This window comes from Dama dama, chromosome 25, assembly GCF_033118175.1.
Source record: "Dama dama isolate Ldn47 chromosome 25, ASM3311817v1, whole genome shotgun sequence".
Classification (NCBI taxonomy): Eukaryota; Metazoa; Chordata; class Mammalia; order Artiodactyla; family Cervidae; genus Dama; species Dama dama.
Genome location: NC_083705.1, coordinates 71978335 through 72005728, shown reverse-complemented (window position 1 = coordinate 72005728; position 27394 = coordinate 71978335). Strand labels below are relative to the sequence as shown.

The window sequence follows — 27394 nt, the reverse complement described above, 5'->3', positions numbered from 1 at the left end:
CCGCGCACAAAGGACCGCGGACGCCGGGCTCCGGGGACCGGCCGGGGGGGACGGACCACCGCGCCGCGCGCCCTCCACGCCTCCGCTTCCCCGGCGGCCGGAGCCCGAACCCGAACCGGCCCCGTCATATGACAGCGGCGACCCAGCGGCCGGCGAGAGCGCGTGCTGCCCGCTCGCCTGCGCCACGGCCGCCGGCGCCGGGGGTGGCCCGCGCCGCGCCCCGTTGAGTGGTCGCCGGTCGCCGCCCCGCGCGCCCCTCGGGCTCCGGGCGCAGGAGCCGAGGGGAGCCCCCCACCCGCGCCGAGCCTAAGATGGCCACGCTGCTCCGCAAAATCGGGCTCATCCGCCTGCACAACCGGGACACCGAAGACCCCAAGCACCACCACAACAACCACCGCGCCGGCGGCGGCGGCGGCCCGCAGAGCGCGGCGCTGCGCGGCAAGGGCGGCGCCAAGAGCGGCGGCAACAAGCCCCCGCAGCCGCCGCACCCGGCCGGGGGCGCGGGCGACGCCAGCCCCGGGCCCGGCAAGGGCAAGGGCAAGCGCGCGGCGGAGCTGGCCCCGCGCGACAAGGCGCCGCCGGCGGCGGCGGGGGCGGCGGGGGCGCCGGGCGCCGGGGGCCCCCGGGAGCGGGCGGCGGGCGCCAGGGCGGGGCCGGGCCCGGCGGCGGCGGCGGCGGCGGCGGGCGGCAGCCTGGTGCCCGCGGCGCGCCAGCAGCACTGCGCGCAGGTGCGCAGCCGGCGCCTCATGAAGGAGCTGCGGGACATCGCGCGCCTGAGCGACCGCTTCATCTCCGTGGAGCTGGTGGACGAGAGCCTGTTCGACTGGAACGTGAAGTTGCACCAGGTGGACAAGGACTCGGTGCTGTGGCAGGACATGAAGGAGACCAACACCGAGTTCATCCTGCTCAACCTCACCTTCCCCGACAACTTCCCCTTCTCGCCGCCCTTCATGCGGGTGCTCAGCCCGCGCCTGGAGAACGGCTACGTGCTGGACGGCGGCGCCATCTGCATGGAGCTGCTCACGCCGCGCGGCTGGTCCAGCGCCTACACGGTGGAGGCCGTCATGCGCCAGTTCGCCGCCAGCCTGGTCAAGGGCCAGGTAAGCGGGCGGGCGGGCGGGGGGCGGCTTGGGGAGCGCGCAGGGCGGGCCCCTCGGGCTCCCGGGGCGCGCGCGGGGCGCCCTCGAAACCTGGCTCCAAAGGGGAGACATCCCCCGGGCGCCTCCGCTCGACTTGCCTGAGCGTTTTCTCCGTGGCCCGCTTTTCCATCCCGTCTCTCCGCGTCCCCCCCTCTCCAGAATTCGGGTTCTCCTTCCGCACACCCTCCTGTCTCTCCTCCTCTGTTCCTTCTCCCCATCGTCCCTCTGGCTCTTCCCGTCCACCTCCGGTCCTCGCCTCAAACCCGCTGCCTCCGTCCGCTCCTGCCTTTTTCCCCCTTGCCCCTCCACCATCTCCGCCTCCTCCCTCCCTCCCTGCCCCCTGAATCCCCATCTCTTCTACCCTCCTGTCCCATCCCACCCCACCCCACACCCCAGGTCTCCTTCTCCGTGGCCTTCCCATCTCCTGTAGCCATAATCTTCCCGAAGGTGAAACTTTGTATGGACCTCAGAATCTATAAACGTCCAGCCCAGTTTATCGCCCCCTCGCCCGCCACACACAGAGGTTTCCCCACCCCCACCCCCAGTAGCTCAGGGATGCCCTGCGAGTTGGGTGGTGGGGGGCGGTCTCTGCAGAGGGCCACCTGCCTGCTGCCGAATCTGCTCGCCGGCCCTGCTTCGTTCGTCCTGACCGGCATCTAGTGCAAGGTGAAAATTCTGCTCTTGAGAAATTTGACTGGCGAGGCAGAGGTGTGGTGTGAGTTGTTCTGTAAGTGACAAGGCCAGACTCCCTCCAGGAAACGCCTGGGACCTGCCTCTCACCAGGACCATCAGCTCCCCCTGAGATCTAGCTCTCTCTCTCTCTCAGACCTGTGAACTTGCTTCAGTTTCCTCATGCCCCCAGGGCTTAAATCCATCATCAAGGTTAAAGATTTTTGACTACTGAAATCAGGGGCAAGCCTGATGTCTTCTTGCCTGCTGCCCCAGATGGCAGCTTTACTGCAAAGAACCCCCAAAGAACCTGAGAGCAGAGAATGAATGAACCTTCTGAAATCCCTTCCCGGAGCTGCAGGCAGAGGCGTGGTGGTTTTCTCTTCCCAAGCTATATGCTCTTGATCACGTTCAGGTTGGCTGATGTTTTCCTAAATCGCTATGAACATTACTTTAAAAAAAAAAAAAAAAACATAGTTTTATGTGGGTGTGTTTTAGATTTATGGAGAATCACTGTTTTGTTTAGGAGACCCCAAATGACCTCGATGTGATCTTTCTACAGCCAGCATCTTAGAAGCCATCAGTCCCCTGTCACCTGCCTCTTCAGGATTTTCACACTAATCAAATAATGCTTGTTCTGCCAATTTCGCTAGAGGTGGAGCCCCTGGGATTCCATGCCAGTCTCTTCGGCACTTAATTCTTGACTGAGGTCTGTTTTCACCAAGTAACTATCCTGCTAGTCCAGCTTTCCTGGGGTTTAGCTTCCGCTTGTTTCTCCAGTTCGAAACAGCATGGATGTGGCAGCTTTAGAAAGGCGAGGTTTAACACTTTAGCATCAGAAATTCACCCTGAAGCTTGTGGTTTAGTGCTGGCTCTGATGTGATGGGAGTCTGTGATGGAATACAAGCCACGGGGGTCGGAGGGGGCCCCGTTTATATCATCAGGATTGATGGGGAAGAATTTTTCACAGAAATGCATCTGTTATTGGTATCGGAAAGCTGTGCTAATCAGAACTCTCTAGAACACTCTCTTACCATCTTTTATCCTTCACCAGGACGACTCTGGGGACATGGGGCGGAGGAATATCATTTTGCCTTATAATCATAGAATCATATCATTTAGATTTGGAAGTGATCCCAGAGGTCACGTGGACCTCAGCCTGCATTTTGAAAGATGCAGGAAAATAAAGATTTCAAATGACAAGTAAGGACTTTTTTTTTTTTTCTAACATCTATCTTAGTAAGTTGTTAATAAATATTTCCCATGGTCACATCAATGCTGTGAATGATTGTTCTGTTGGTGCCTGGGCACTTCTATTAAATTGGGCAAGTCCTTGGGTATATATTTATTTTCTCTGTAACCCAAACTGAGAATCTTCATACAGTTGGCAAACTAGAGACCTCATTGTTGCAAGTAATTATCAACATTTTTATTAGTTTCAAAATCTTAGTTGAACTCAGCGCCTTCCCCACCTAGCATATTGTGTTATACTACCTGTTCTAAAGTCTAGTGTGTAAAATATCTGAAAGGAAGAGGAGCACTCAGAAGTTTATAAAAATACCAATTCGGTTCCTTTGCACTTTTCCTGCTGACTTCAGCATCCAAAAGAGAGTCGTGTAGGATACCTACAAACCACTCGAAAAGGAGTGTCAGGACCGGAGGGATGGTCGCTCACCAGTGTCTCAGGCTTCTGTGCAGGGCGAGATCTGCCCCAGGTGGTGTTTGGGGGCCTGTGTGTTAGGTGCCTTTCCGGCTTTTGTAAATTTCCTGCCTACAGGTTGTTCATTGCATGTACCTTGGTTACCGAATTATTTCCGCAGTTCAAGGTAATAGGCTTTGGGAAAACAATCAAAATACCTGATGAGGTTTTCAAAGAGAACCAAAAGTGCTACCAAACCAATAATTAATTTAAAAGGCAGAACGGTTCCATTCTAGTTACCTTCCTCTCTCTGTTGGCACTTTCTTTTTTAGGATGCATTTTTCTTATTTGACAAAGTTAGAAAAGGCTCCTTTTCCTCTTTCGCAACTGCTAAGCTTAACTTTCTGAATTGGGCATACCCTAAGGTCGATTTTGTTTCTCTGCCTATAGACACGTCATAAAATACTTTTAAGGGTCATATTAAGAAGAGATTGGTCTCTTAATTAACTGGTCATAGAAAGAAGAGATCTGCTTCACCATTTTGTGTAGAACTTTAAATGTTTGGGTTTATCACGTGGTGTGACAGATCAGTCATTTCACGAGTCATTTCACGCGTCATTTCGTGTTACCTAACTCTTGGGGGCCCCATGTTATCAACATCTCTGGTGTGCTGCTTTAGGAATTTTGTCTGTTTTAAATTAACTTACCAAATATTTCTTCTGTATGTATTCTGTGTAGAGATGGTGACATACATACCTTGCCTGTTTATTACCAAATCCTCTTCTGGCTACAAAGAGACATTTTAGGTTACTCTTCGTTTGTGAAATTAAATGAAAGCTCTCCATGCCTTGGAGGGTCATGCCTAGGCCATGCCCCATGTGTACCGGCTCTCACTCCCGGAATAATTGATGATTCTACAGATGCCCTCTGCCTGCACTTGTCTGAGCAGAAGGTTCCCCAAAATGACTTGCTGTTGTTGTTCAGTTGTGTCTGACTCTTTGTGACCCCATGGCCTTCAGCACACCAGACTTCCCTGTCCTCCACCACCTCCCAGAGCTTACTAAAACTCATGTCCATTGAGTCAATGATGCCAACCAGCCATCTCATCCTCTGTCATCCCTTTCTCCTCCTGCCCTCAATCTTTCCCAGCCTCAGGGTCTTTTCAAGAGAGTTGGCTTTTCACATCAAGTGGCCAAAGTATTGGAGCTTCACTTTCAGCAGTGTTGGAGTCAAAGTGGCTTGAGGGTGCATTAAGTTGGGGTTCTATTTTCACACCAGTGCGCCTCCTGAGGGTCCCCTTTTTAATTAGTGAGACATCACCCTGGGCAGGGGAACCAGATGGCGCTTGAAAGAGAGTTTTTTAGTCCTCCTCTGTCCCCTTGGTGCCAACCACGGGACTCAACCCAGTAGGAGGTCGATGCATTAGCAGCAGCGGCAGCTAGCATGTACTGTTTGTTCTGTGCCAAGCTCTGCGCATCTGAGCATTAAGGCGATCAGCTTACCTGGTTCTGCTGGTCACTGTACAGGTGAGGGAACCTCAGCTCCACATGGTCAGGGGAAGTGAATGCAGCTTCGTGTGCTAATACCAGCCATGACTGCGAGGCTCTGAGCACCAGCCCATGTTGGTGATGGTTGTCCATGACGACAAAGTCATGCCCAGGCCAGCTAGGACCCTGGTTATCTCCAGCCGGTGCTTGGAGGTGACCTATGTGGTCACCATTTGTGTCCACAGAGGACAGGGACACAGCCATCCATCAGCAGAATGAGAACAGTGAAACGCCTTCAGTTCTCAGGGTTTGAACCAGAAATAGGTGAGCGATTCTGGGACAGTTGAGTTTCCTGACAGCAGTCGTTTCTGGAATTTTGGAACACAGCAAAGTGGCAGGTGTCCAGACTTGTGAGTGTGTGATGAAGAAGGAGCAGGCCCTGCAGATTAGCTTTGTTTGATGATAAAGTGCATCTCGGACGTCGACTTTGGGGCTTCAAGGGTTCTGCATCATGGGTGTTCCTGAGTCTGGCGCGCACACACACACACACACACACAGCCCATCTTCAGGACTTCTGCCAAAGTACTCAGCCTGGAAGTAGCTTTTTACTTGTCACTGCACGATCTCCACAGTCTCCCAGGTGGCTCAGTGGTAAAGAACCCGTCTGTCAGCGCAGGAGTCTCGGGTTCAGTCTCTGGGTGGGGAAGATCCCCTGGAGAAGGAATGACAACTCACTCCAGTATCCTTGCCTGGGAAATCCCATGGACAAAGGAGCCTGGCGGGCTCCAGTCCGTGGGGTCGCAAATGAGTCAAACACAACTCGGCGACTGGAAGCAAGCAAACACAATCTCAAAAAAGTAACCAAGAACAGACCTGTGGGTTCCTACAGTGTCCTGGCTTCCGAGCTGTTGTAATTCACACACACAACGTTTTGAAAGCGCTGTGTGGGTTAGCTAAGGCTCTGCCCCAAAGTACCGCAGTCTGGGGTGCTCAAACAACAGGCTTTCACTTCTCGCCTTCTGGAGGCCAGAAGTCTGAGAGCAAGGTGACAGCAGGCTTGGCTTCTTCTGAGGTGAGGAGGATGTTCTCAGGCCTCATGCTTGGCTCGTGGACGGCCGTCTGCTCCCTGTGTCCCCGCGTGGCCTTCCTTCTCTCTCTGTGTCCTCACCTCCCCTTCTTGTAAGGACATTGGTCTTACTGGATCAGTGAAAGTGAAGGTCGCCCAGTCACGTCCAACTCTGCAACCCCGTGGACTATACAGTCCATGGAATTCTCCAGGCCAAAATATTGGAGTGGGTAGCCTTTCCCTTCTCCAGGGGATCTTCCCAACCCAGGTCTCCCACATTGCAGGTGGATTCTTTACCAGCTGAGCCACAAGGGAAGCCCAAGAATCCTGGAGTTGGTAGCCTATCCCTTCTTCAGCGGATCTTCCTGACCCAGAAATTGAACTGGAGTCTCCTAGCATTGCAGGCGGATTCTTTACCAACTGAGCTATGAGGGAATCCCCTGTGTTACTGGATCAGGGCCCACCCTAATCACCTCTGTTTGGCATGATCACCTCTGTAAAGGCCCTCCACACACCGTTAGTGACCTTCTGAGGTGCTGCGAGGTAGGACTCCATCCTGTGAGTTTCGGTGGGATCACTGTGCAGGCCTGTAACAAGCCCAAACAGGAATTTCTTAACCAGTGCAACCTCTTTCCTCTCGAGGCTGTTGCTGGCTTGCCGAGTAACGTAAATGAAGCCCACCCGTGTGCACACAGGGCCGCACTCAGCGGGGCCCGCTGGGGACAGGGACCGTGGCCCCTTTAAAGGGACGCTGGGCGGAGCGGGCATGTAAAGAGTGACAGGGGGGCGTGGGTCAGGCCATGTGACTCACCCAGGAGAGCGGATCTGTGTTTCGGGGCAGGGGTGGGGGGAGGTGTCTTATGAGTCCCTGTGTCTCTGTATCCTGTGCCCACGTGCAGGTGACGGAGGTCATCACCCATGCCGGATGACTGCGGCTGGAGGTCTCCGTGTGCCCGATGGTTCGGAGGAAAAAATAGCTTGTTCCGCTATCAAGTAGGGCGGCCGGGAGGACGCGGGCAGGGCTCTGCATCCTAAAATAGCCCCACGCCACCTTGGCGAGCTCGGCAGCGAGGCTGCCCGTCCCGGGGCTGACGGTGCAGTTCAGAGCCTAGTGACTCACCTCACCCTGAGCTGTCGCCTTTTGCGGATCAGACAGAAAGAGGATGGAAACGCCTTTGTGTTTACTTGTCTGGTTTGTAGTAAAGGCTGTAAAAGGTTTGCTTTCCTTCTTCAGGGTCAGGAGAGTTTAGGGGCTTTTGTTTGGTTTTTTAATGGAACGTGCCAACGCAAACAAGAAGTTGAAGTTTGTCTTAACCCAGAGTCCTGCCCTTTCTCATCCCCAGGAACAGGCATGTGTGAGGGCAGGTTTAGAAGGAAAGCAGCCTCAGTGGTGCCACTCTGGGGGCTGTGAAGGGACCAGACAAATGACTTTCATGTTCATTTAAAAGATAAAATTTTAAAAAGCCACTGATAGTGGGTTCTTTGAGCCACATTTCAAATCTCTTGAATCCTAGATTCTTACTGGGTTGATAAGGTGGTGGGAAGGGCTTCGCCGGTGGTTCAGTGGTAAAGAATCTGCCTGCCGATGCAGGAGCTGAAGGAGACACTAGTTCGATCCCTGGGTCAGGAAGATCCCCTGGAGGAGGGCATGGCAACCCACCAGTATTCTTGCCTGGAAAATCCCATGCATGGAGGAGCTTGGTGGGCTACAGTCCATGGGGTTACAGAGAGTCGGACATGACAGAAGTGACTTCACACACCCATGCACCCAAGGGAGTAGGGAGATGGGATGGGATAGGGGAGGGGTAACTCCTGTCCTCTCTGCTGGAGGTCATCAGCCCCGGGTTCATTAGATGCTCTGGGAAGCCTTTAAATTATCCCAGTGCTCACGTGTGAGCTCAGTCGTTGACTAGTGTCTGACTCTTTGCGACCCCACGGACTGTAGCCAGCCAGGCTCCTCCGTCCATGGGATTCTCCAAGCAAGAACACTGGAGTGGGTTTCCATTTACCCCTCCAGGGCATCTTCCCGACCCAGGGATCAAACCTGCATCTCTTGCATTGGCAGGCAGATTCTTTACCGCTGTGCCACCTGGGAAGCCCACATTATTCCAATGCCAGGTCCCCCTCCCCGAAGATTCAGATTTCTCTTGGATAAGAGCAGGCCCTAGTAGAGTCCTGCTGGAAGATCTCCTACTTGATTGTAATGAACGATCAGGGCTGGACCAGAACTGCTCATTTATTCCACATCCACCCTCTGTGGTCCCCTCCTCCCACCAGCAGCCGGAGCTCCAGGCCATGGTAGGTGTAATAACTCTTTAGCCCCCCCTCCCACCTTGCTTGAACTCACTGTCCTGTGTCCGCCCTGACCAGCCTTCTGGAAGCCCTGCTTGTGTAGAGGAGACCGTCACATAACCCAGGCCTGCCTCCCTGGACTAAAGAGTGGAAACCCTGTAAAAAGGGAGCGTGAGTGTCAGAAGAGTCCTCACCTCGGATCAGACACAGCACCAAGGCTCAGGTGCAGGACCACCCAGAACTGTGGATAACTAGCTGGTTCATGCACTGCAGGCATTGAGTGCCCGCTCCGTGCCAGGTGGGCACACAGTGAATAAAATCTGTGGGAAGTGCCGGTCACCAAGAACTATCTAGTGACTGCTATTCAGTTGCTCCATTGTGTCCAACTCTTTGCTACCGTGTGGACTGCGGCACGCCAGGCTTCCCTGTCCTTTACTGTCTGTCAGAGTTTGCTCAAACTCATGTCCATTGAGAAAGTGGTGCCATGCAGCCATCTCATCCTCTGCCACCCTCTTCACCTGCCTTCAATCTTTCCCAGCATCAGGGTCTTTTCCAGTGTGTCGGCTCGTCATATCAGGTGGTCAAAGTATTGGAGTTTCAGCTTCAGCATCGGTCCTTCCAATGAATATTCAGGACTGATTTCCTTTAGGATGGACTGGTTGGATCTCCTTGCACTCCAAGGGACTCTCGAGAGTCTTCTCCAATACCATGGTTCAAAAGCATCAATTCTTCAGTGCTGAGCCTTTTGTAAGGTCCAACTCTCATGTCTGTACATGACTGCTGGAAAAACTGTAGCTTTGACTCCGGGCCTTTGTTGGCAAAGTGATGATTATCTAGCAGGGATGATGCGAGACCCGCTCACATGTGTCTGTCCGTGCCCAGCAGCTCTGCGGTTACACTTGCTTAGTGTTTAGAAGAGGCGCGTTCACTGGTGTGTGCAGACTGGACATCTGGCCATGGCCTGCCTGTGCACTAGGGGCTTACGAGAGGCGGGGTTCTGGGCTCAGCAGGGTCTTCCAAGCTTCTGTGTGACTACCCCAGCAGGAACGCTCATTGCAGGTGCCTGATTGTAACACTAAGGGTTAGCCTGCTTTTCTGAGTATTGTTTCACTGGTCGGTTCAGTTCACTCAGTCATGTCCGATTCTTTGCGACCCCATGGACTGCAGCATGCCAGGCTTCCCTGTGCATCACCAACTCCCAGAACTTGCTCAAACTCATGTCTGTCGAGTCCGTGATGCCATCCAACCATCTCATCCTCCTCTGTCGCCCCCTTCTTCTCCTGCCCTCCATCTTTCTCAATCAGGGTCTTTTCCAGTGAGTCAGTTCTTGGCATCAGGTGGCCAAAGTACTGGAGTTTCAGCATCAGTCCTTCCAACGAATATTCAGGACTGATTTCCTTTAGGAAGGACTTGACCGAGGACCCCTGATGGAAAGCGTCAGGGGAAGGAGCAGACTTGGGACCAACCACGCAGCACTGGTTAGGGGAGGAGGGCGGGCTGGGATCCGGGAGCCGGAGCAAGTGGCCGGAAGGTGCACTCCCTACCTGGCGGATCTGGGGGTGGTCTAGCGCCTCCTTCCTGTTTCCCAGCCTTTCTCCTCCCCACCCTGCCCTGCTGTCTCCCTACAGGGCTGTCATCCCCCACTTGGCGTCCTGCAGTGTCCCGTCCAGCTTCTGCATCCCCTTCCATCCTCCCTGCTGGCGTTGCTCTGGTTCCCCTAAACCCTCACCTGGCTTTCTCACGCCCTCAGTCATGACCATTATAGAATACATCCAAAACCCCCAATCAGCGCCCACCCGGGGTGTGGCTCTTCCCACCAGGGCCCCCAGGAGGCCCCTCTCCCACCAGTTTCACCCTCCCAGGGTACACCGGCAGGTCTACCCCTTTGCTGAGCTCACTGGCCCACCCCCATCTGGAAAGCTCCCCCATTTATCAGTTGAGCCCCTTCCATCCTCCACAGCCCTGCAGAGATGTCTGAGCTCCTGAGGAAGACTCCTCCATCACTCCTCCAATAACGCGAGGGCTCTGTTCTCTAATACCTCCACGTGGTCTGGAAAATGTTGATTTCTACGCTGATCCTGTGAGACTGCATCACCTATCTACAGCTCTGTTTCCCACTCCCTTCACTCAATGCCCAGCGTATCGTATGTGCCGGACAAATGTGTCCATCACCAGTTTGCTCAGCTGAGCACACACCCCATCCCCTCTGCTCATAGCTATTTGAAATACAGTAAGACTGTGAATTTGCCAGGTGCTTACTGTGGGCCAGCTGCTGTGCAAATGCTTTAGTGGGTCATTTGATTAAATCTTTGCAGCAGCCTGTAGGGGAAGTGCTGTTGTTATTCCCATCCTACAGAGGAGGAAACTGAGGTTCACTGAGGTTGAGTCTGTGCCCGAGGCAGATGGCTAGTAGAAGGGCAGAGCTGAGATGTCACCAGGTGTCTGTCAGAGCCACCTGCTTCCCGTGGGCGGTCACATAGGCAGGTGGCAGCCCCCCGCCCCCCCCCCCCACCAGGTAGCACCTGCAGCTTGGTTGTTCCTCATGGGTCCCCACGCTCCTCAGGGATAGCTTTGTAAGCATATCGCGCTTGGCTTTGCTACAACTCAGATTTAATACACAAGGGGCGGGACGATGTAGCCATCAAATCTAATCTGAAATTCCATAGTTTGTGGTACGGAATTATCCACAAGCTTGAACAACTGTATTGGCCCAAATTCAACACTCAGCAGCTTGTATCTATTATGTGAAATGGAAGAATGTTTTAATTCTTTCAAACTATAGGAGAGAGATAATTATTACTGCATTATTTCTTCTATACACAAAAGGGAAAGACATTTTAAAGATTCTGAAAATAACCGGAGAAAGCAATGCTTTCTGAACGTAATGGTTACATTGGTGAAGCCACACAGGTTGAAGAAATTACTACTTTAAAAATAGTTTCTGTAAAATAATAATTCTCCCTCACAATATTTAGCAAGTATCCCCAAGATTTTTTATTATTATTAAAAGTTCTTGATGAGAGAAGGACATCCTATCTTTTAATGGATCAGATTATATTTTAAAAGTGTATTCAGCTCACTTGGGAATTGAAGGAGAAATTTCCCAGAAAAATATTGTTAAGGGGGTACTTGGCATTTTTTGATGGGGAAAATCAGACATTGCCAAACATCAGAATATGAAATTACAAAATGGATTATATGGGATTATAGTAAAAAGCAGCTATTCTTGTTTTATAAAGTTGTTCATTTTGTGTACATACACACACACACACACACACACACACACACACACACACACACACACTAATTACTTTTACCTTACCAATACATATGAATGAGGGTGATTTTGACTATCAGGCTGGGAGCCTTGGGTTTTACTTCCCAAGAGACACTGGCTAGGAATTGCATGTAACTGTACAAAATAAGCTTTCATTGCGGCAAGGGTTAACTTCGGTCAGTCTTCGACAATTAGAGGCATACCCTACCCCACTCTGCTCGCCTGCCAGTGGAAATATCTTGAAGGAAACTTGAAACTGAATTTGTTACAAGTTTAAATTAATTGTAATAAGATGACATGCGCTTTTACAATGTAACTTTTAAAAGCCATCCGAATACTAAATTAATCATAATTTCTTTAATCTCAGTTTGTACAAGAGGACTGCATCTCAGGGAAGCTTCCTCTGTAGGGCACGTGTGTGGGGACACACTCCCCTGAGGTCGGAGCCCCTCCAGCTTGGTCTGGGGAAGGCAGAGCCCCACAAATGTTCAGGTTAGGGTCCTCAGGAAGCCCTTCATCCAGTGAACGCCTGAAACTGACAGATGAGCTGCCCATAGTGGCCCCTGTGGTCCCTCCCCTCACAGAACTGCTTGCTTTTCCTTTGATCACTTTTATAATGCATATTGGGAAACATCATAATCCTAGCCCATAAAAGACAGAGTTTCTCTATAAGGATCAACCGGTAAAATTACATAAAGCGTAAAGGAAATTATTTTAATTCATAACTAAAACTAATCTAATAAAAAGTGGCTTTGAACTCTACTGGATTGAATTACAGTGATTTTTGTTTCAGTAATTTTATTTATAAGATCCTGGCATCCGCCTTTTCATAGACAAGAGAGATGGATGCCTTTTGGTTATTCTTACAGATCAGAGAAGGAACCAGAGGCCTCAGGAGCCCCTTCCTACAACTTCAGATCCCATGAGGCCACCCTTAGCATCTGTGGACATCTGGAGACACCTCCTCAGAACAATGCATCAAATGCATAAAATAAAATTCACAGGAAAACAGTCAGACTTAGAAATATAGTTATCACCTTTTTAAAATGATGAACTAAAATAAGAAGTTAAAAAGCATGACTTTATTGACACATTTAGTATCAAGACCTAGTTAGTGGGGTCCAGTGGCTAAGGCTCCATGCTCCCAATGCAGGGGCCCAAGTTCCATCCCTGGTCAGGGAACTAGATTCTACAGCCAAATAAATAAATAAAAATAAATATTAAAAAGAAATCTATATACTGTCCTAACCGGACATAGAAACTGATGACATTTCAAGCTATCTACAACTGTCGCATGAGTTTTCAATGTCTGGGATTTCTCTTGGTAACAAAATGAAAGCAATGCTGAATCTGCTCCACTTTGTTACTTCCAGGCACAACTAAATGAAGTGCTGAACTGCAGTTAGGAGTTAATGAAAATAAAGACGGCTTTTGCATCTAAGTTTATGTTCCCTTGAGGATTCGTGGCCCCTGGAGCCCATGGCTCTAGGTGTTGACAGCTGTCTTGGGAAAGAACTTAAATCTTACCATGCAGCTCATGGCCAGAACCTCTGGGGATGAGGGTCAGGACCCCAGCATGTAGCTCAGTCACAGTCTTGTTGGGTAGAATTAGGGTAAAGCCATGGACCTCAAGCAGGGGCCAGCTGCACCCCAACCCCTCCTCCCAAGCCAGCTTCCCACCTGAGCCTCAGTTGCCTCACCTGAAAATAACCCCACATCACAGGTGTATTATGAAGCTCAAAGGAAATGATAGCTGCAGGTGCATTGCATACAGGGGGTGATCAATAGATGCTCCTTCTTCTTATAAAAGTAGAATTTTATTGAAATAAATACATTAAAAAAGTACAACCAAAGATCCAGAATTGGTTTTACATTCAATATCCATCATAGGAAGCAATCTGCTTTCATAAGTATTAGTATTTCAGAGTGATATTGACATTCAGTTGGTTCAATTTTTTTTTAATATTTGACCATAATTTTATAATATTCACAAAAACCGCAGTGCAGCCTCCTCTTTGCTCTCCCAGAACTGTCACCTCTCCCTGCGGACTCTTGTCATCACCTGTTGACTCTCCATCATCAAGTCATTTTTTATTGTTAGAAGTTGATTTCTGATAAAAACCATGATTGTGTTATTACCCAAGCACAGATGTGAGAGCTGCTTTTTCAGCTTTACAGCCTTCCTCTCCAAGAACCCTGTTTGTTAGCAGTATCTTTAAATTACCTTAATTTCTGCTGCTGCTAAGTTAGAAAATCACATTGAAGAATATCATCATTTCTCACATTTATCTTCTCTCAATCACACCTTGGTACCCTTCCATATTGTTGAGATGCTTTCTTTATTACAGAATACGAAGGGTACTTGAAAACTTTTGGGCTTCCTTTTGTTTCAAGATGAAAAGCTGAGTCAGAAATCAAATTTTAAATGTTTTCAAATGCTGTGGTTTCCAGTAGTTATCACAGGTCACACAGGATGAACACAAATTGCCTCAGTACAGCTGAAAGAGAGTTTCACTTAGTGGTTCTCTGCCTGACTGATGCCTTTGGGGAAAGTCTTGTCTGTCTTTCTTTTTTCTTTGTCTTCTTTCTTATGCATGTGTATTTGTGTATATATATATATTTATATATATAGGAATAAGTATACATATGTATTTATATATATATATATACTCATGTGTATATACATTCTTGTCCCTCATTGGCTTTTATAAAATATTGATTGTAGTTTCCTGTGCTATACGTTAGATCCTTGTTTTTATGTTTTATATGTAGTAGCGATGTGTATGCTAATCCCAAACTCAAGGAAAAGTCTTTCTTTTAATGAAATTCATGAGAATTGTAGTTGAAATGTTCAATCTACCTACGTATACAATATATTACAATAATTGGAGGATAATCCACAGCAAACCCCACTCTTGTCTTACTGCTTAGTCAGCTAAGGCTCTGCGCATTGGCCTGGAAACTGGGGTAAGGCTTCCTGCATTTGACAAAATAGTGACTAGATGTCTTCAGGGTTTTTCCAGCACTTAAGACTCAGATGAATGGAATCAGCATTCTCACAAGGACAGGGAATAGTATACAGTTCATTGGTCCTCCAGGATTTTTACGTTGTTTCTGTTGTGCTCCCACTGATTTCCCGCGAGGCTAGCAATACTGAAATCTGAAATTCAACCTCGGAGATCACCAGAGACGTGAAGCACCCTCCCCTCCCCAGGGGCTCTCAGCTCGCAGGGTGCACCACTCTAAGAAGGGGTGTGAGCTGCTTCGTGGAAGTGGAGTCTGTAACAACATCTAAATCAACGTGTGGGCCTGGGTGGTGTTGCCATAACTACCCCTGTAGGTTGGTAGTGGTTTCAGCACTGTAGTCAGCAAATAGAAACGGTGTTACCTAGCACTGCTCAGATTGTTTATTTCACGGGCATTTATGTCTCTTTTCCCCTCCTATAAACTCATTATTCGGCTGTCATTGAACCTTCTGGTTGAGATCATTTCAGTTGCCCTACCCTAAGAAAGTCTTCGCAGATGGCATTAGTGGTAAAGAACCCACCTGCCAATGCTGGAGACATAAGAGATGAGGGTTCAGTCCCTGGGTTGGGGAGGTCCCCTGGAGGAGGAAATGGAAACCCACTCTAGGATTCTTTCCTGGAGAATCTCATGGATAGAGGAGCCTGGTGGGCTACAGTTCATAGGGTCACAAGGAGTTGGACATGACTGAAGCGATTTAGCACACACCCCAAGAAAAAATATCAATAGCCCTCAATCTGCAGCTTGTCCCCAACCATGTACCACTTAGGGTCTCAGAGGACAGCCGATCACCCCATTCAGATGAGGATGCACTCAGCAGCTGCTGGTCAACCCCTGACTTGATTGCCTTTGGGGCCAGTATGTCGCACAAGAGCAGACGACCACTGCTTAACCTTTTCAGGGTGTTTGAAGAAGGGATAGATGGTCTCATGCCATCTCTGTGGCCAGGAGAAACCCAGGGTCTTCAGAGCTGGGTCTTGATCAGCGCTCAACCCAGAAAGACACCCACAGCCCTAAACTCTAAGCTCAAATGTGGGAGGAAGTGTAGGAAGGATGCAGCCAATGGGAGGAGGTGAGAGCCCCGGGTCTGCGTGGAGGAAGGCGTGAGCATGCCGGCCAGCAGGGGTCTCTGATGGAGGTAGACAAGCCAGATCCCCACCTCGGAGTGGTGCTTGCATTCAGCATTGCTGCTGACAGAGCACTTCTACTCGTGTGGCTTCCTGGGGATCCGAGATAAGAGGAAGTCCAGCCTGAGGAGCAGGACAGACTAGCAGACCCAAGGGTATAGTAAGTGTCTGTTTTCTTGAGCTCCCAAGGGCAACGTGATTGAACCAGACCATTACTCCTCAAGTGGCAACTAGGGGCTTAGTGATAATTTCCAAGAGGGATCTTCTCTCCCTATTGTCTCATTCTGTAGCATCATTAAGTAGATGTTGTCAAATATTCAAGTTTGAGGACCACTAATTGGACAGATCACTTCATAACAAATAGATGGGGGAAAAGTGGAAAACAGTGACACATTTTATTTTCTTGGGCTCCAAAATCATAATGGGCTGTGACTGCAGCCATGAAATTAAAACACACTTGCTCCTTGGCCAAAAAGCTATGACAAACCTAAAGTGAAAGTGTAAGTCGCTCAGTCTTGTCCGACTCTTTTCAACCCCATGGACTACACAGTCCATGGAATTCTCCAGGCCAGAATACTGGAGTGGATAGCCTTTCCCTTCTCCAGGGGATCTTCCCAACCCAGAGAAGATTCTTTACCAGTTGAGCCACAAGGGAAGCATGACAAACCTAAACAGCATATTAAAAAGCTGAGACATCATTTTCCCTACAAAGGTCTGTGTATTCAAAGCTATGGTTTTTCCAGTAGTCATGTCCAAATATGAGAGCTGGACCATAAAGAAAGCTGAGCACCGAAGAATTGATGCTTTTGAACTGTGGTGCTGGAGAAGACTCTTGACAGTCCCTTGGACCAAAAGGAGATCAAACCAGTCTATCCTAAAGGAGATCAACCCTGAATATTGATTGAAAGGACTGATGCTGAAGCTGAAACTCCAGTACTTTGACCATCTGATGCAAAGAGCTGACTCATTGGAAGAGACTCTGATGCTGGGAAAGATTGAGGGCAGGAGGAGAAGGGGATGACAGAGGATGAGATGGTTGGATGGCATCACCGACTCAATGGACATGGGTTTGAGAAAATTCTGGGAGACAGGGAAGGCCAGTGGAGGGCAGGGAAGCCTGGCGTGCTGCAGTCCACGAGGTTGCAAACTGTCAGACACAACTTACTGACTGAACAAAAACAATAACAGTTAGTAAGAAGACAGTCTGCTGGGAAGGGTTGGACAGAATGAACTCGTTACAGGACTCCTCAAGGTAGAAGACCTCCCTACTAGTGTGCATTCAGGGCAGAAGGAGCCTTGTCCAGAATTCCTGTAGGGCAAACCCCGGAGTCAATGGAGACTTCCATTCTGTGCCATTGAATTAAGATGTCCCAAAAGGTTAAGGGAAAAGTTTAGGTTTTTGCCACAAGGAAACACTTCTGACATGTCTGCTTTCTAAACCTATGGAGAATTTCATAATTTGGTCTTCAGAAGAACAATGCAGTGTTATTAACTAGTCTTACAAGTCAACCATAGTTTGAGTGATAGAAAGAATTTTTCATAAGCAATGTTATCTTTCATAAGTATGAATGTCTAAATCACCCATTTATTTGCTTCTTAGTCTTTCCCTTCCTTTTCCATGTTATTTTCTCTACATAATTACAGTGAATATTGGTGCAATGTACCCAGTCTTCATTTTCCCCATTTCCTGCCAGTCTCATTTATCCCACTACTCTCTGCAAGGCTTTTAAGTCAGTAAGTCACAATATTTACAGATAGATAGCACATTCAATTCAGTTCAGTCACTCAGCTGTGTCCGACTCTGCAACCCCATGAACCACAGCATGCCAGGCCTCCCTGTCCATCACCAACTCCCTGAGTCTACCCAAACCCATGTCCATCGAGTCAATGATGCCATCCAACCATCTCATCCTCTGTCGTCCCCTTAGACACATTAGAAAATATTTCAGAATGCTATAGAAGGTCTCACTCTGAGGTTGGCTGAGCGAATCCTTTAAAACGTATTGCTGGCAAACCTTAAGCATGTACTGTTGTGTTAAGTTTAACATACGGTGATTCCAGTATTATTTTGACTTAATGAAACGTTTACTGTTGTACAGACCAGAAGAATGTGCAGCAGACAGTCTGGGGAGAGGGTTTGGTAGCGACTGGAAGAGGAGAGAAGGGCCCCAGTGAGGAGGAGGGTGGTGTCTCCTCCGTGCTGGGCCTTGGGTGGGGCCCCCCTCCGTTTCTTTATGCTGCCTGTTGCTGCTAAGTTGTTTCAGTCCTAACTCTTTTCGACCCCATGGACTGTAGCCTGCCAGGCTCCTCTGCCCATGGGATTCTCCAGGCAAGAATACCAGGGCGGGTTGCCATTTCCTCCTCCAGGGTATCTTCCCGACCCAGGGATGGAACCGGCGTCTCTTACATGTCCTGCATTGGCAGGTGGGTTTTTTTTTACCACCAGCGCCACCTGGGAAGCCCTCTTTACGCTGGTATAGACTGCAAGGTTACCCCTTCTGATACTGCCCTGGCCTCAAGCCATGATCCAGCCAGGGGAACCAGGTGCCAGGCCTTGATCCAAAGATCTCCTCAAACCCCATTAGGCTTAGTTAGCATTTCTATTATGATTTTATACTGAAATTTTGTTCCAGAAGATTCTAAGTTTTTTTAAGCAAATCCATGGAATCTCGGGATTAAGCAGAGTTGGGGAAACACGTTCACCTGTAGACCCAGATTTCAGTGATGCTTACTGAGCTGTGATGACATTTGGTATTTCCTTGGCATGCAACCACATTCTCTCCCCAATATAGCACGGTTTAAAATCCTGTGCTGGGAACACTGAAGGGCTTCCCCGGTGGCTCAGACGGGAAAGAATTCAACTGCCATGCAAGAGATCTAGCTTCAGTCCCTGGTTTGGGGAGATCCCCTGGAGCAGGGAATGGCTACCCACTCCAGTGTTCTTGCCTGGAGAATCCCATGGACAGAGGAGCCTGGTGGGCTGCAGTCCACGGGGTCACAGTCAGATACGACTGAGCACAGGGCACAATCATAGGAACTAAAGCTACGAGAGACTCGAAATCCTGCATCTGACGAAATTCTAGAGTCGAGGTGGTGAGCCATCTCATCAACGGGAGATCGCCCCAGTCAGTTCCTGCAGGACTGCTCGGCACGCAGACTGTTTCTGTGTCTGTAGGGTTCGGAAAGCCTTTATCAGAAGTAGCTGATCTCACTGTCTCCTGCGTGAGGGTTCTTGTCCCGTTCTGGCTGCCTTTCCCAGTCGGAGCTGAACAGGGTTGGCTCTGTGGGAGTCAGAGAGAACAAACTCCTGCCAGCCCTCCCCGGGGGTTTGGAGGGTCTGGGGTCTGCGAGGGTGGCCTGTGCAGGCTGCACAACCCGCCCCAAGTGCACACGCAAGCCTCAGGTCACCCTGAGTCAGACGCTAACACCACCCCAACCCCCGCCAGTGGGAACCTCTCCCCAGAGGAGGAGTACCTTCCCCCCGGGGGAGCACTTTGGTGCGGCTCCCAGGGAGCTTGTGGGGCCATGGGGACTAGCCCAGCCCTTCCCCCTAGTACACACCCCACAGCTATTATAGAATGAAGTTGAGTTGGTGGCCTTCCAGTACCCAAGACCGTGAATCATCAAAGGAAGATTAAAGGTGTTGAGTGCACTGTAATTACAGTGTCAGTGAAGTGGACATTTTTAGCAACAGACGCTCCATCAGGATGGTGTTTCTGGTTGACACTGAGTATGGAAATAATTTCACCCCCTGCAATGTGAGCATCCCAGGTGATCTGAATTTTTTATTTCTCCTCTAAACACTGAATGTTCTGATCCTGGTGTCTTAGTAAATGAGAATTCCTCTTATGAGCTTTTTAATCACGTGCCCTTGAAGTGTCCTCATTTGATTTGCCAGAAAATACACCAGGGGGACAGTCATGAAGGCTGGCTTGTAGAGTCCAGGAAAGAGTGAGCGAGGGTCCTGCCCACTGGCCTCAGATCAGTCCACACGGAGGGCTGGTCTTTATGTGTCCTGTAGGTTTAATGTGGAAGAGCTTCCCTGTAAACATCTGTTTGTGGTCTTAGCCTGACTGCGGTTCCTATGAGGCCAGATAAATTCGTTCTGTCCTCTCCCGCTCCTTCCATTCAGCAGTGACTTTCCTTACTCGAGCCTGCACTGGGCTGTATTGTTATGGGAGGGCTGCTACAGCCACCAAGCGCCACAGTCTGGGCAGCTACGCCGCAGATGTTTACTTGTCACAGTCCTGGAGGCTGGAAGTCAGATCACGGTGTCCGTGAGGCTGGTTTCCTTGGAGGCCTCTCTTCTTGGTGTGTAGACGGCCGTCTCCTCCCGGTGTCCTCACCTGCCGGTTCCCATGTGCGTCTGTGTCCTGATCACCTCCTCTTAGTAATAGAGCACGTGAAGAAGTGAAAGTTGCTCAGTCACATCCGAGTCTTTGCGACCCCAGGGACTGTACAGTCCATGGAACTCTCCAGGCCAGAATACTGGAGTGGGTAGCCTTTCCCTTCTCCATGGGAATCTTCCCAACCCAGGGATATGGACCCAGGTCTCCTGCACTGCAGGCGGATTCTTTACCAGCTGAGCTACCAGGGAAGCCCAAGAAGCCTGGAGTGGCATCAGTTCAGTTCAGTCAGTTCAGTCACTCAATCGTGTCCGACTCTTTGTGACCCCACGGACTGCAGCACGACAGGCCTCCCTGTCCATCACCAACTCCTGGAGTCTACCCAAATTCATGTCCATCGAGTCGGTGATGCCATCCAGCCATCTCATCCTCTGTGGCATAACCGTTTATTTAAGAATGTATTCCAATTTCAAATGGCACTGTTCAGCAATGCAAAGCTGCAATTAGGTTTGCATGCACCTAATACAAGGATACCAGTCAGGCGGGATCAGGGCCCCTCCAATGACCTCACTTTACCTCACTCACCTCTGTACAGACCTGTCTGCAGACAGTCACATTCTGAGGTCCTAGGGGTGAGGGCTTCCACATACAAATGTTGGGGGACACGGCTGCACCCGTAGCACAGTCTTCCTTTCACGCCATATCAGTTTTGGCCACGTGTTCTCCTCTCGTGACCTGGATTTCCGGTTTCCTGTCTTCCTGTCGTTCTCCCGGGGCCCCAGCCCCTCCTCCGCCTTCGCTCCAGGCCCCTGGAGCGAGTGTCTGGATGTTTCTCGTCTCACGGGCCCTGTTCCTCCTGCAGCGCCCATGCACATGTTCCTCCTCATAGGCAGGAGTCTCCTGTTTTCTTCATTTTTCGGAATGCCTTGCTTTTTTCCTTTCCCTGAAGATCTTAATTGCCTTAAATTTTTTTTCATGCTTTTCTTCTCTTCCTGAAAGATTCTTTCTGGCCCTGTTGGCTGTGGGCTTCTCCCTCTGCTTTTATCAAAACCAGGGATCGGGGGCTCACCATCTCCCTGGTGCTCACCCCAGCCCCATGTTATTCTCCCACACCTTGTGACTTTTGCCCCCCTTTTCTTTTCACAATGTTTAAACATCTCCCCACCCCTGCTCCCACACTGCTCCCACTCCTCCGCTTGGTCCCTGCTTGACCAGAATGTGCTTCTCCCTCCTGTCTGTCCACCTTTCACTGCCTCCCACATCCCCGTCCACCCTGGACCAGCCACGCATCCTTCCGTCTCTCTCTGGGTCGGTGTTTCGTCTCCTCCACTTCGCCCAGGTGCTGTACCTCCTTTTCTTTCTGGGCATCTCCGTCAGCCCTGGGAGCAGGGGTCTCAGAAATGGGGGGCTGCACTCCGTGTATCTGTCGGGGGTCTGCAGAGGCAGAGGACCCTGGGCAAAGCCAGGGTGCAGAGGGGATGCGTCGGGAAGGCAGTGTAGACACGCTGGGTGGCCCGAGAGGGAGAGATGCTGATGGGCTGATGATTTATTTGAAACAACAGCTTGAGATTCAGCCGTCCTGGAAGGCCACATTAATGGGCCAATTGAGGTCAAAATTAGAGTGAGTATGCTTTAATCAAATTGATTTTATGCTGATACCCCCAAGTTGTTGCATTTTTTTTAATCAAAAGCGATATTTACCATTCTAGTTGTCTTGACCAAACTTAGATGTAGGATGCTTTCTGAAAACCCTCATTTCCATTTTTATGGTAATTCTATTCACTCAGTGTGTGAGAAAACAATTCTTCATTGGTAAATTTATTGATCGTGTCTGAAACCAGCCCCTAAGAGTTTGGGGGGACACATCAGATGCAAGGTTTATCAGGGAGAACTGTTCGTTCAGCCATTTGCACTGTGCACGCATTCCTGTTTTATTCAAAAGTAGAGGAATTCATTAAACTATCCCCAAATATCTCTACCAGCCTGAGAACAGGCCAGGACAGCCCTTCTTGGTGACAACTCCCGGAAGAAGTGAATACAATTTATACACAGCCACGCTTCTCCTTCCAGCATCCTGAATGCCTTGTTCCGCTCCAGGCCGACTAAACAAGCCCTCCCATCTCTGGTTCTCTTGGAACACGGAACTCTGCAGGGCAAGGCGGGCTTGGTTTCATTGCCAACATTGACAAAGGTCGGGAACATGCTCAGACTCTTCCTGAATGAATCTCTTCTATCACAATTATGTTCGTCTGTGTGTCCAGATGAAATGCTTTGCAGATGACAGACACTCAGCCTCTTTTCCACAACTGATTGCCAAGACCAACTGACCCCAGATGTTACACAAGCGGAGGGATTTTTCCATAAACTTCACAAATATCAGAGTCTAACAAAATGTCGTAAGACTGAAGCCTTAATACTTATAATCCAAGGCATCTTATAAAATAAAAATTCATGTTTAAAGTAGTACAGTAATTTTCTTACTCAAACAACATACACTTAGATATTTACATTTTAATTTGGGGACGATTTTGCTGACTTTCACGGGATCATAGTTAAAATGATCTGTGGGCTTTTTTTCCTTCCACTTAATGCAGTTAACCACAAAAAGCCAATTAAATGAAAAACAACAAATGGGTGTCCTCTGTTGCAGCCGGCTTTGATCTTCCCCCATGATATCATGATTTATTAGAGAAGGGATGGCTCTAATTCAGTTCAATTTAACAACAGTTATTGAGTTGGAGTCAAATGCCCTTCTGAGATTAAAGTAGGACCAGGAACTGTTTTACTTTTTTATTTTACTTTTAATTTATTGCAGTGAAATATAATTGATTTACAACGCTGTGGTGGTTTCCGCCGTACAGTGAAGTGATTTACATAAATATATGCATATATTCTGTCTGTATATTCTTTTTCATGTTCTTTTCCACTACGGTTTATCAGAGGATATTGAATACAGCTTCCTGTGCAATACAGTCGGACCTTGTTGTTTACCCATCCTATACACACTAGTTCGAATGGCTAATCCCAACCCCCAATCCCTCCCTCACCCCTCCGCCCCTTTCTCAACCACAGGTCCGTTCTCTCTGTGAGTCTGTCTCCGTTACACACATAAGTTCATTTGTGCTGTATTTATCCCATAGGGCTTCCCTGAGAGCTCAGCTGGTAAAGAACACGTCTGCAGTCAGGAGACCCCCCGGTTCAGTTCCTGGGTCGGGACGATCCGCTGGAGAAGGGATACACTACCCACTCCAGTATTCTTGGGCTTCCCTTGTGGCTCAGCTGGTAAAGATCCGCCTGTAATGTGGGGGACCTGCGTTTTATCCCTGGGTTAGGAAGATCCCCTGGAGAAAGGAAAGGCTACCCACTCCAGTGTTCTGGCCTGGAGAATTCCATGGACTGTATAGTCTATGGGATCACAAAGAGTCGGACACGACTGAGCGACTTTCACTTCAGCTCCCACATATAGGTGATGTCATATGGTATTTGTCATTCTCTGTCTGAATTACTTCATTTAGTATGACCATCTCTAGATGCATTCTTGTTACTGCAAATGGCATTATTGTTTTTATTGCTGAGTAATATTTTATTGTATATACATACATTTTCTTTATCCATTCACCTGTGGATGAATGGGCTTCCCAGGTGGTGCTAGTGATAAAGAATCCATCTGCCAATAGAGGAGACATGAGAGATGTAAGTTCGATCCCTGGGTTGGGAAGATCCTTTGGAGGAGGGCATGGCAACCCACTCCAGTCTTCTCGCCTGGAGAGTCCCATGGACAGAGGAGCCTGGTGGGCTACAGTCCAGGGGGTCACAGAGGGTCACAGATAGGACTGGAGCGACTAAGCACACAGCATCTTGTTTATCCACTAATCTGTCAGTGAGCACTTAGGTCGCCTCCATATCTTGGGTATTATAAATAGTGCTTCTATGAACATAGGGGTGCTTGCATCTTTTCAAATTGGAATCTTCATCTTCTCCGGATGTATGCCCAGGAGTAGGATTGCTGGATCATATGGTAGCTCTATTTTTATTTTCTTAAGGAACCTCCAGACTGTTCTCCAGAGTGGCTGCACTAATTTGCACTCCCACCAACAGTGTAGGTGTGTTCCTTTTTCCAGGAGACATTTTATGATACCCAGGCAAGACCCGAGTCGGTTCTTGACAATCAGAGGCCAACAATGAGTGAGCTGCCGAGGGGAGCCAAGATTCAGGTGTGCTTCTGTGCCCAGCGCTGGGTCCAGAGGCTGAAGGTCCTTACAGGATAGCACACAGCCTGATGCCTTTGTCCCCTACCTGGAAGACAGCCTCTCAGAAGACTGCCCATCCCAGAGGGCGATCAGCTATGGCCTTTGTCCACTCAAGGCAAGACTTGTGATGACACACTTACATGATGCTATTACGGTTTTTATCATCATCATCTTTTTTAATTCTTACCATGAATATCAAGGACTCAGTATTTCCTGAAGGGGCCAGGAAAAGCATAGGTTTTGTGATAATGTGCAAAATTTTAATGTTATACATTGTTTTATCTAACATGTAAAATTCTGAGCTTTTTTCTGATTATAGAAAGTAGTACGTACTTATTGTACAAAATCCATCCAATAGCAGAATGTACAAAATAGGGGATGAACAGATCCAGAATTCTACCTGCCAGAAATAATGATTTTTTACACAGACACACACACCACACACACATGCACACACACCACACATGCACACACACACACACACACACTTGCACCAGTGTAACAGCTTTCACAGTGCTGGCATCGTGCTGCGTGTGATGGTCTGAAGTCTGCAAGTCTTTCCTCACCAGTGCACGTCTAGACATTAGGTCGCTGAGCCAGATCAGGTCGCTCTGCAAGGCTGCTAGGCACCCCGGGAGTGGAGTCATGGACTCCGGAGCTGTCCACAGAGCAGCCTCTCTCTTGTCGTTCTTGTGCATCACAGCCCCTCACCTGTGCTTGTGTTACCTTGAAGGACCCTCCCAGAAGTGGGTCACTGGATCCCAGGGGGTAGGCACACATATTGATGGGACAGTGTTGTCAAATTGCCTGTCGTCAAGGTCACACCAGGTTGCATCCCACCAACAGCATGAGCTTGACACCTCTCCACACCCCTGTACTTGTTATTCCAATGCATACTTCCTGGTCTCATTGACAAATCATATCTGGTTCTTTCCCAAACCCTACAATGAACTGCCTCCCTATTTATGTATTTGCCTCTGTATTTGTCTTTTTTAATCGAGGTCTAGTTTATTTTCAATGCCATGTTAGTTTCAGGTTATAGCACAGTGATGCAGCTATACATATGTATGTATATGTACATTCTTTTTCAGATTCTTTTTCCTTATAGGCTATTACAAAATATTGAATATAGTCCCCTGTGCTATACAGTAGGTCCTGGTTGTTTATTTCATATATTGTTGTTCAGTCACTCAATTGTGTCCAACTCTGTGACCCCATGGACGGCAGCACACCAAACTTCCCTGTCCTTCACTATCTCCCAGAGTTTGCTCAAACTCATATCCATTGAATCGGTGATGCCATCCAACCATCTCATCCTCTGTCATCCCCTTCGCCTCCTGCCCTCAATCTTTCTCAGCATCAGGGTCCTTTCCAATGAGTCAGCTCTTCCCATCACGTGACCAAAACGTTGGAGCTTCAACGTCAAGTGTGTATTTGTTCATCTCAAGCTCCTCATTTATCCACCCTCCCTTTTCCCCTTTTCTAACTGTAATTTTTTTTCTGTGTGTGTGGGTCTATTTCTGTTTTGTAAATACATTCATTTGTATCTGTATTTTTTTTTAATTTCACATCTAAGGGATATCATATGACATTTGTCTTTCTCTGTCTGACTTCATTAAGTATGAAAATCTCTAGGTCCTGCGAAAACATCTTTTTTTTTTTAAACTGAGGTATAGCATCTGTACTCATTTGCTAGGGCTGCCATAACAACGTATCACAGACTGGGCGGCATTTATTTTCCCATCGTCCTGGAGGCTGCAAGTTTAAGATCACGGTGTGGGCAGGGTCAGTTTCTGCTGAGGCATCTCTCCCTGTAGGTGGGCGTCTCCTCCATGCCCTCATGTGGTCATCCCTCTGTGCCTGTCTGCACCCTAATGTCCTCTGCCCATACGGACCCCAGACCTAAAGGACTAGGGCTTGCTTACGGGCTTCCCAGTTCTTCCCAGGTGGCGCTAGTGGTAATGAACCCGCCACCAATTCAGGTGGATGTAAGAGACGCAGGTTCAATCCTTGGGTCAGGAAGATCCCCTGGAGGAGGGCATGGCAATCCACTCCAGTATTCTTGCCGGGAGAATCCCATGGACAGACGAGCCTGGTGGGCTACAGTCCATGGGGTCACAAAGAGTCAGACATGACTGAGTGACTAACACTTAACACTTCACTAGTGACCTCGTTATCCTTGTGTGTGCTGTGTGCTTAGTCACTCAGTCGTGTCCAGCTCTTGCGACCCCATAGACTGTAGCCCGCCAGGCTCCTCTGTCCATGAGATTCTCCCGGCAACAATACTAGAGTGGGTTGCCATTTCTTTCTCCAGGGGATCTTCCCTACCCAGGATTCGAACCTGGGTCTCTTGTTTTGCAGGCAGACTCTTTACTGACTGAGCTATGAGGGAAGCCCTCATTAACTTTAATTACCACTATAAAGGCCCAAATTCTAAGTAGAAATAAGGGCCTAAATCGGCTGAGGAATTGAAGACCTGACGGGGTGAGGACCTGCTTCCCGGATGGCTCACATTCTGGCCCCTGGCGGCTGCTGGCTGGGCCTCCCTGGTACCCCCCGCCTCTCTGGGGGGCATCTGGCCTCCCTCGGAGGGGGCTGGTGAGAGAGCGAGATAGCATGCCCGCAGCAGAGGCCCCATCCCAGAAGGGACGTCCCATCAGCTCTGCCGTGATCTGTTCACATGACAAGTGACAGGTCCTGCCCACACTCACATCGCAGGTCACCAGGGGCGAGAACCCCAGGAATGGGGATTTGGGGCCACCTTAGAGGCTGTAATGGGCAGCCACTTAGAGGATGGGCCGTGTTTGCTGATTTGGTCAGTAACGCTTATTTTCGTTATATTTTCTAAACAGTTATTATTGACATATGGGAAAGCTGTCAAATTTTCGCATATCCATAATGTATTTATATAGCTGTATGTCCATTTCCATCTCATTTTCACTGTGGCTTTTTTCTTTCGGCCTCACGTGCTGAGAGAACTGGGTTAATCATGGCCCACCCGTCCTTCTCTCTCTCTCTCATCTTTTATTGAAGAAGAGATGGCTAATTTTGCAGCATGGCTAATTTTGCAGTAGTTCG

General features: G+C 49.1%; 1 protein-coding gene across 1 annotated transcript in view; it reads left to right on the top strand.

Moving 5' to 3' along the window:
* Window positions 1-245: 245 nt before the first annotated feature.
* The window catches only part of UBE2QL1 (ubiquitin conjugating enzyme E2 Q family like 1), a 54007-nt gene continuing 26858 nt past the window's right edge, over window positions 246-27394 (top strand). The window contains exon 1 of the mRNA XM_061129720.1: window positions 246-1100. Within this exon, the coding sequence (XP_060985703.1) occupies window positions 312-1100 (789 nt within the window). The 5' untranslated portion in view covers window positions 246-311. The remainder of the gene's footprint in view (window positions 1101-27394) is intronic.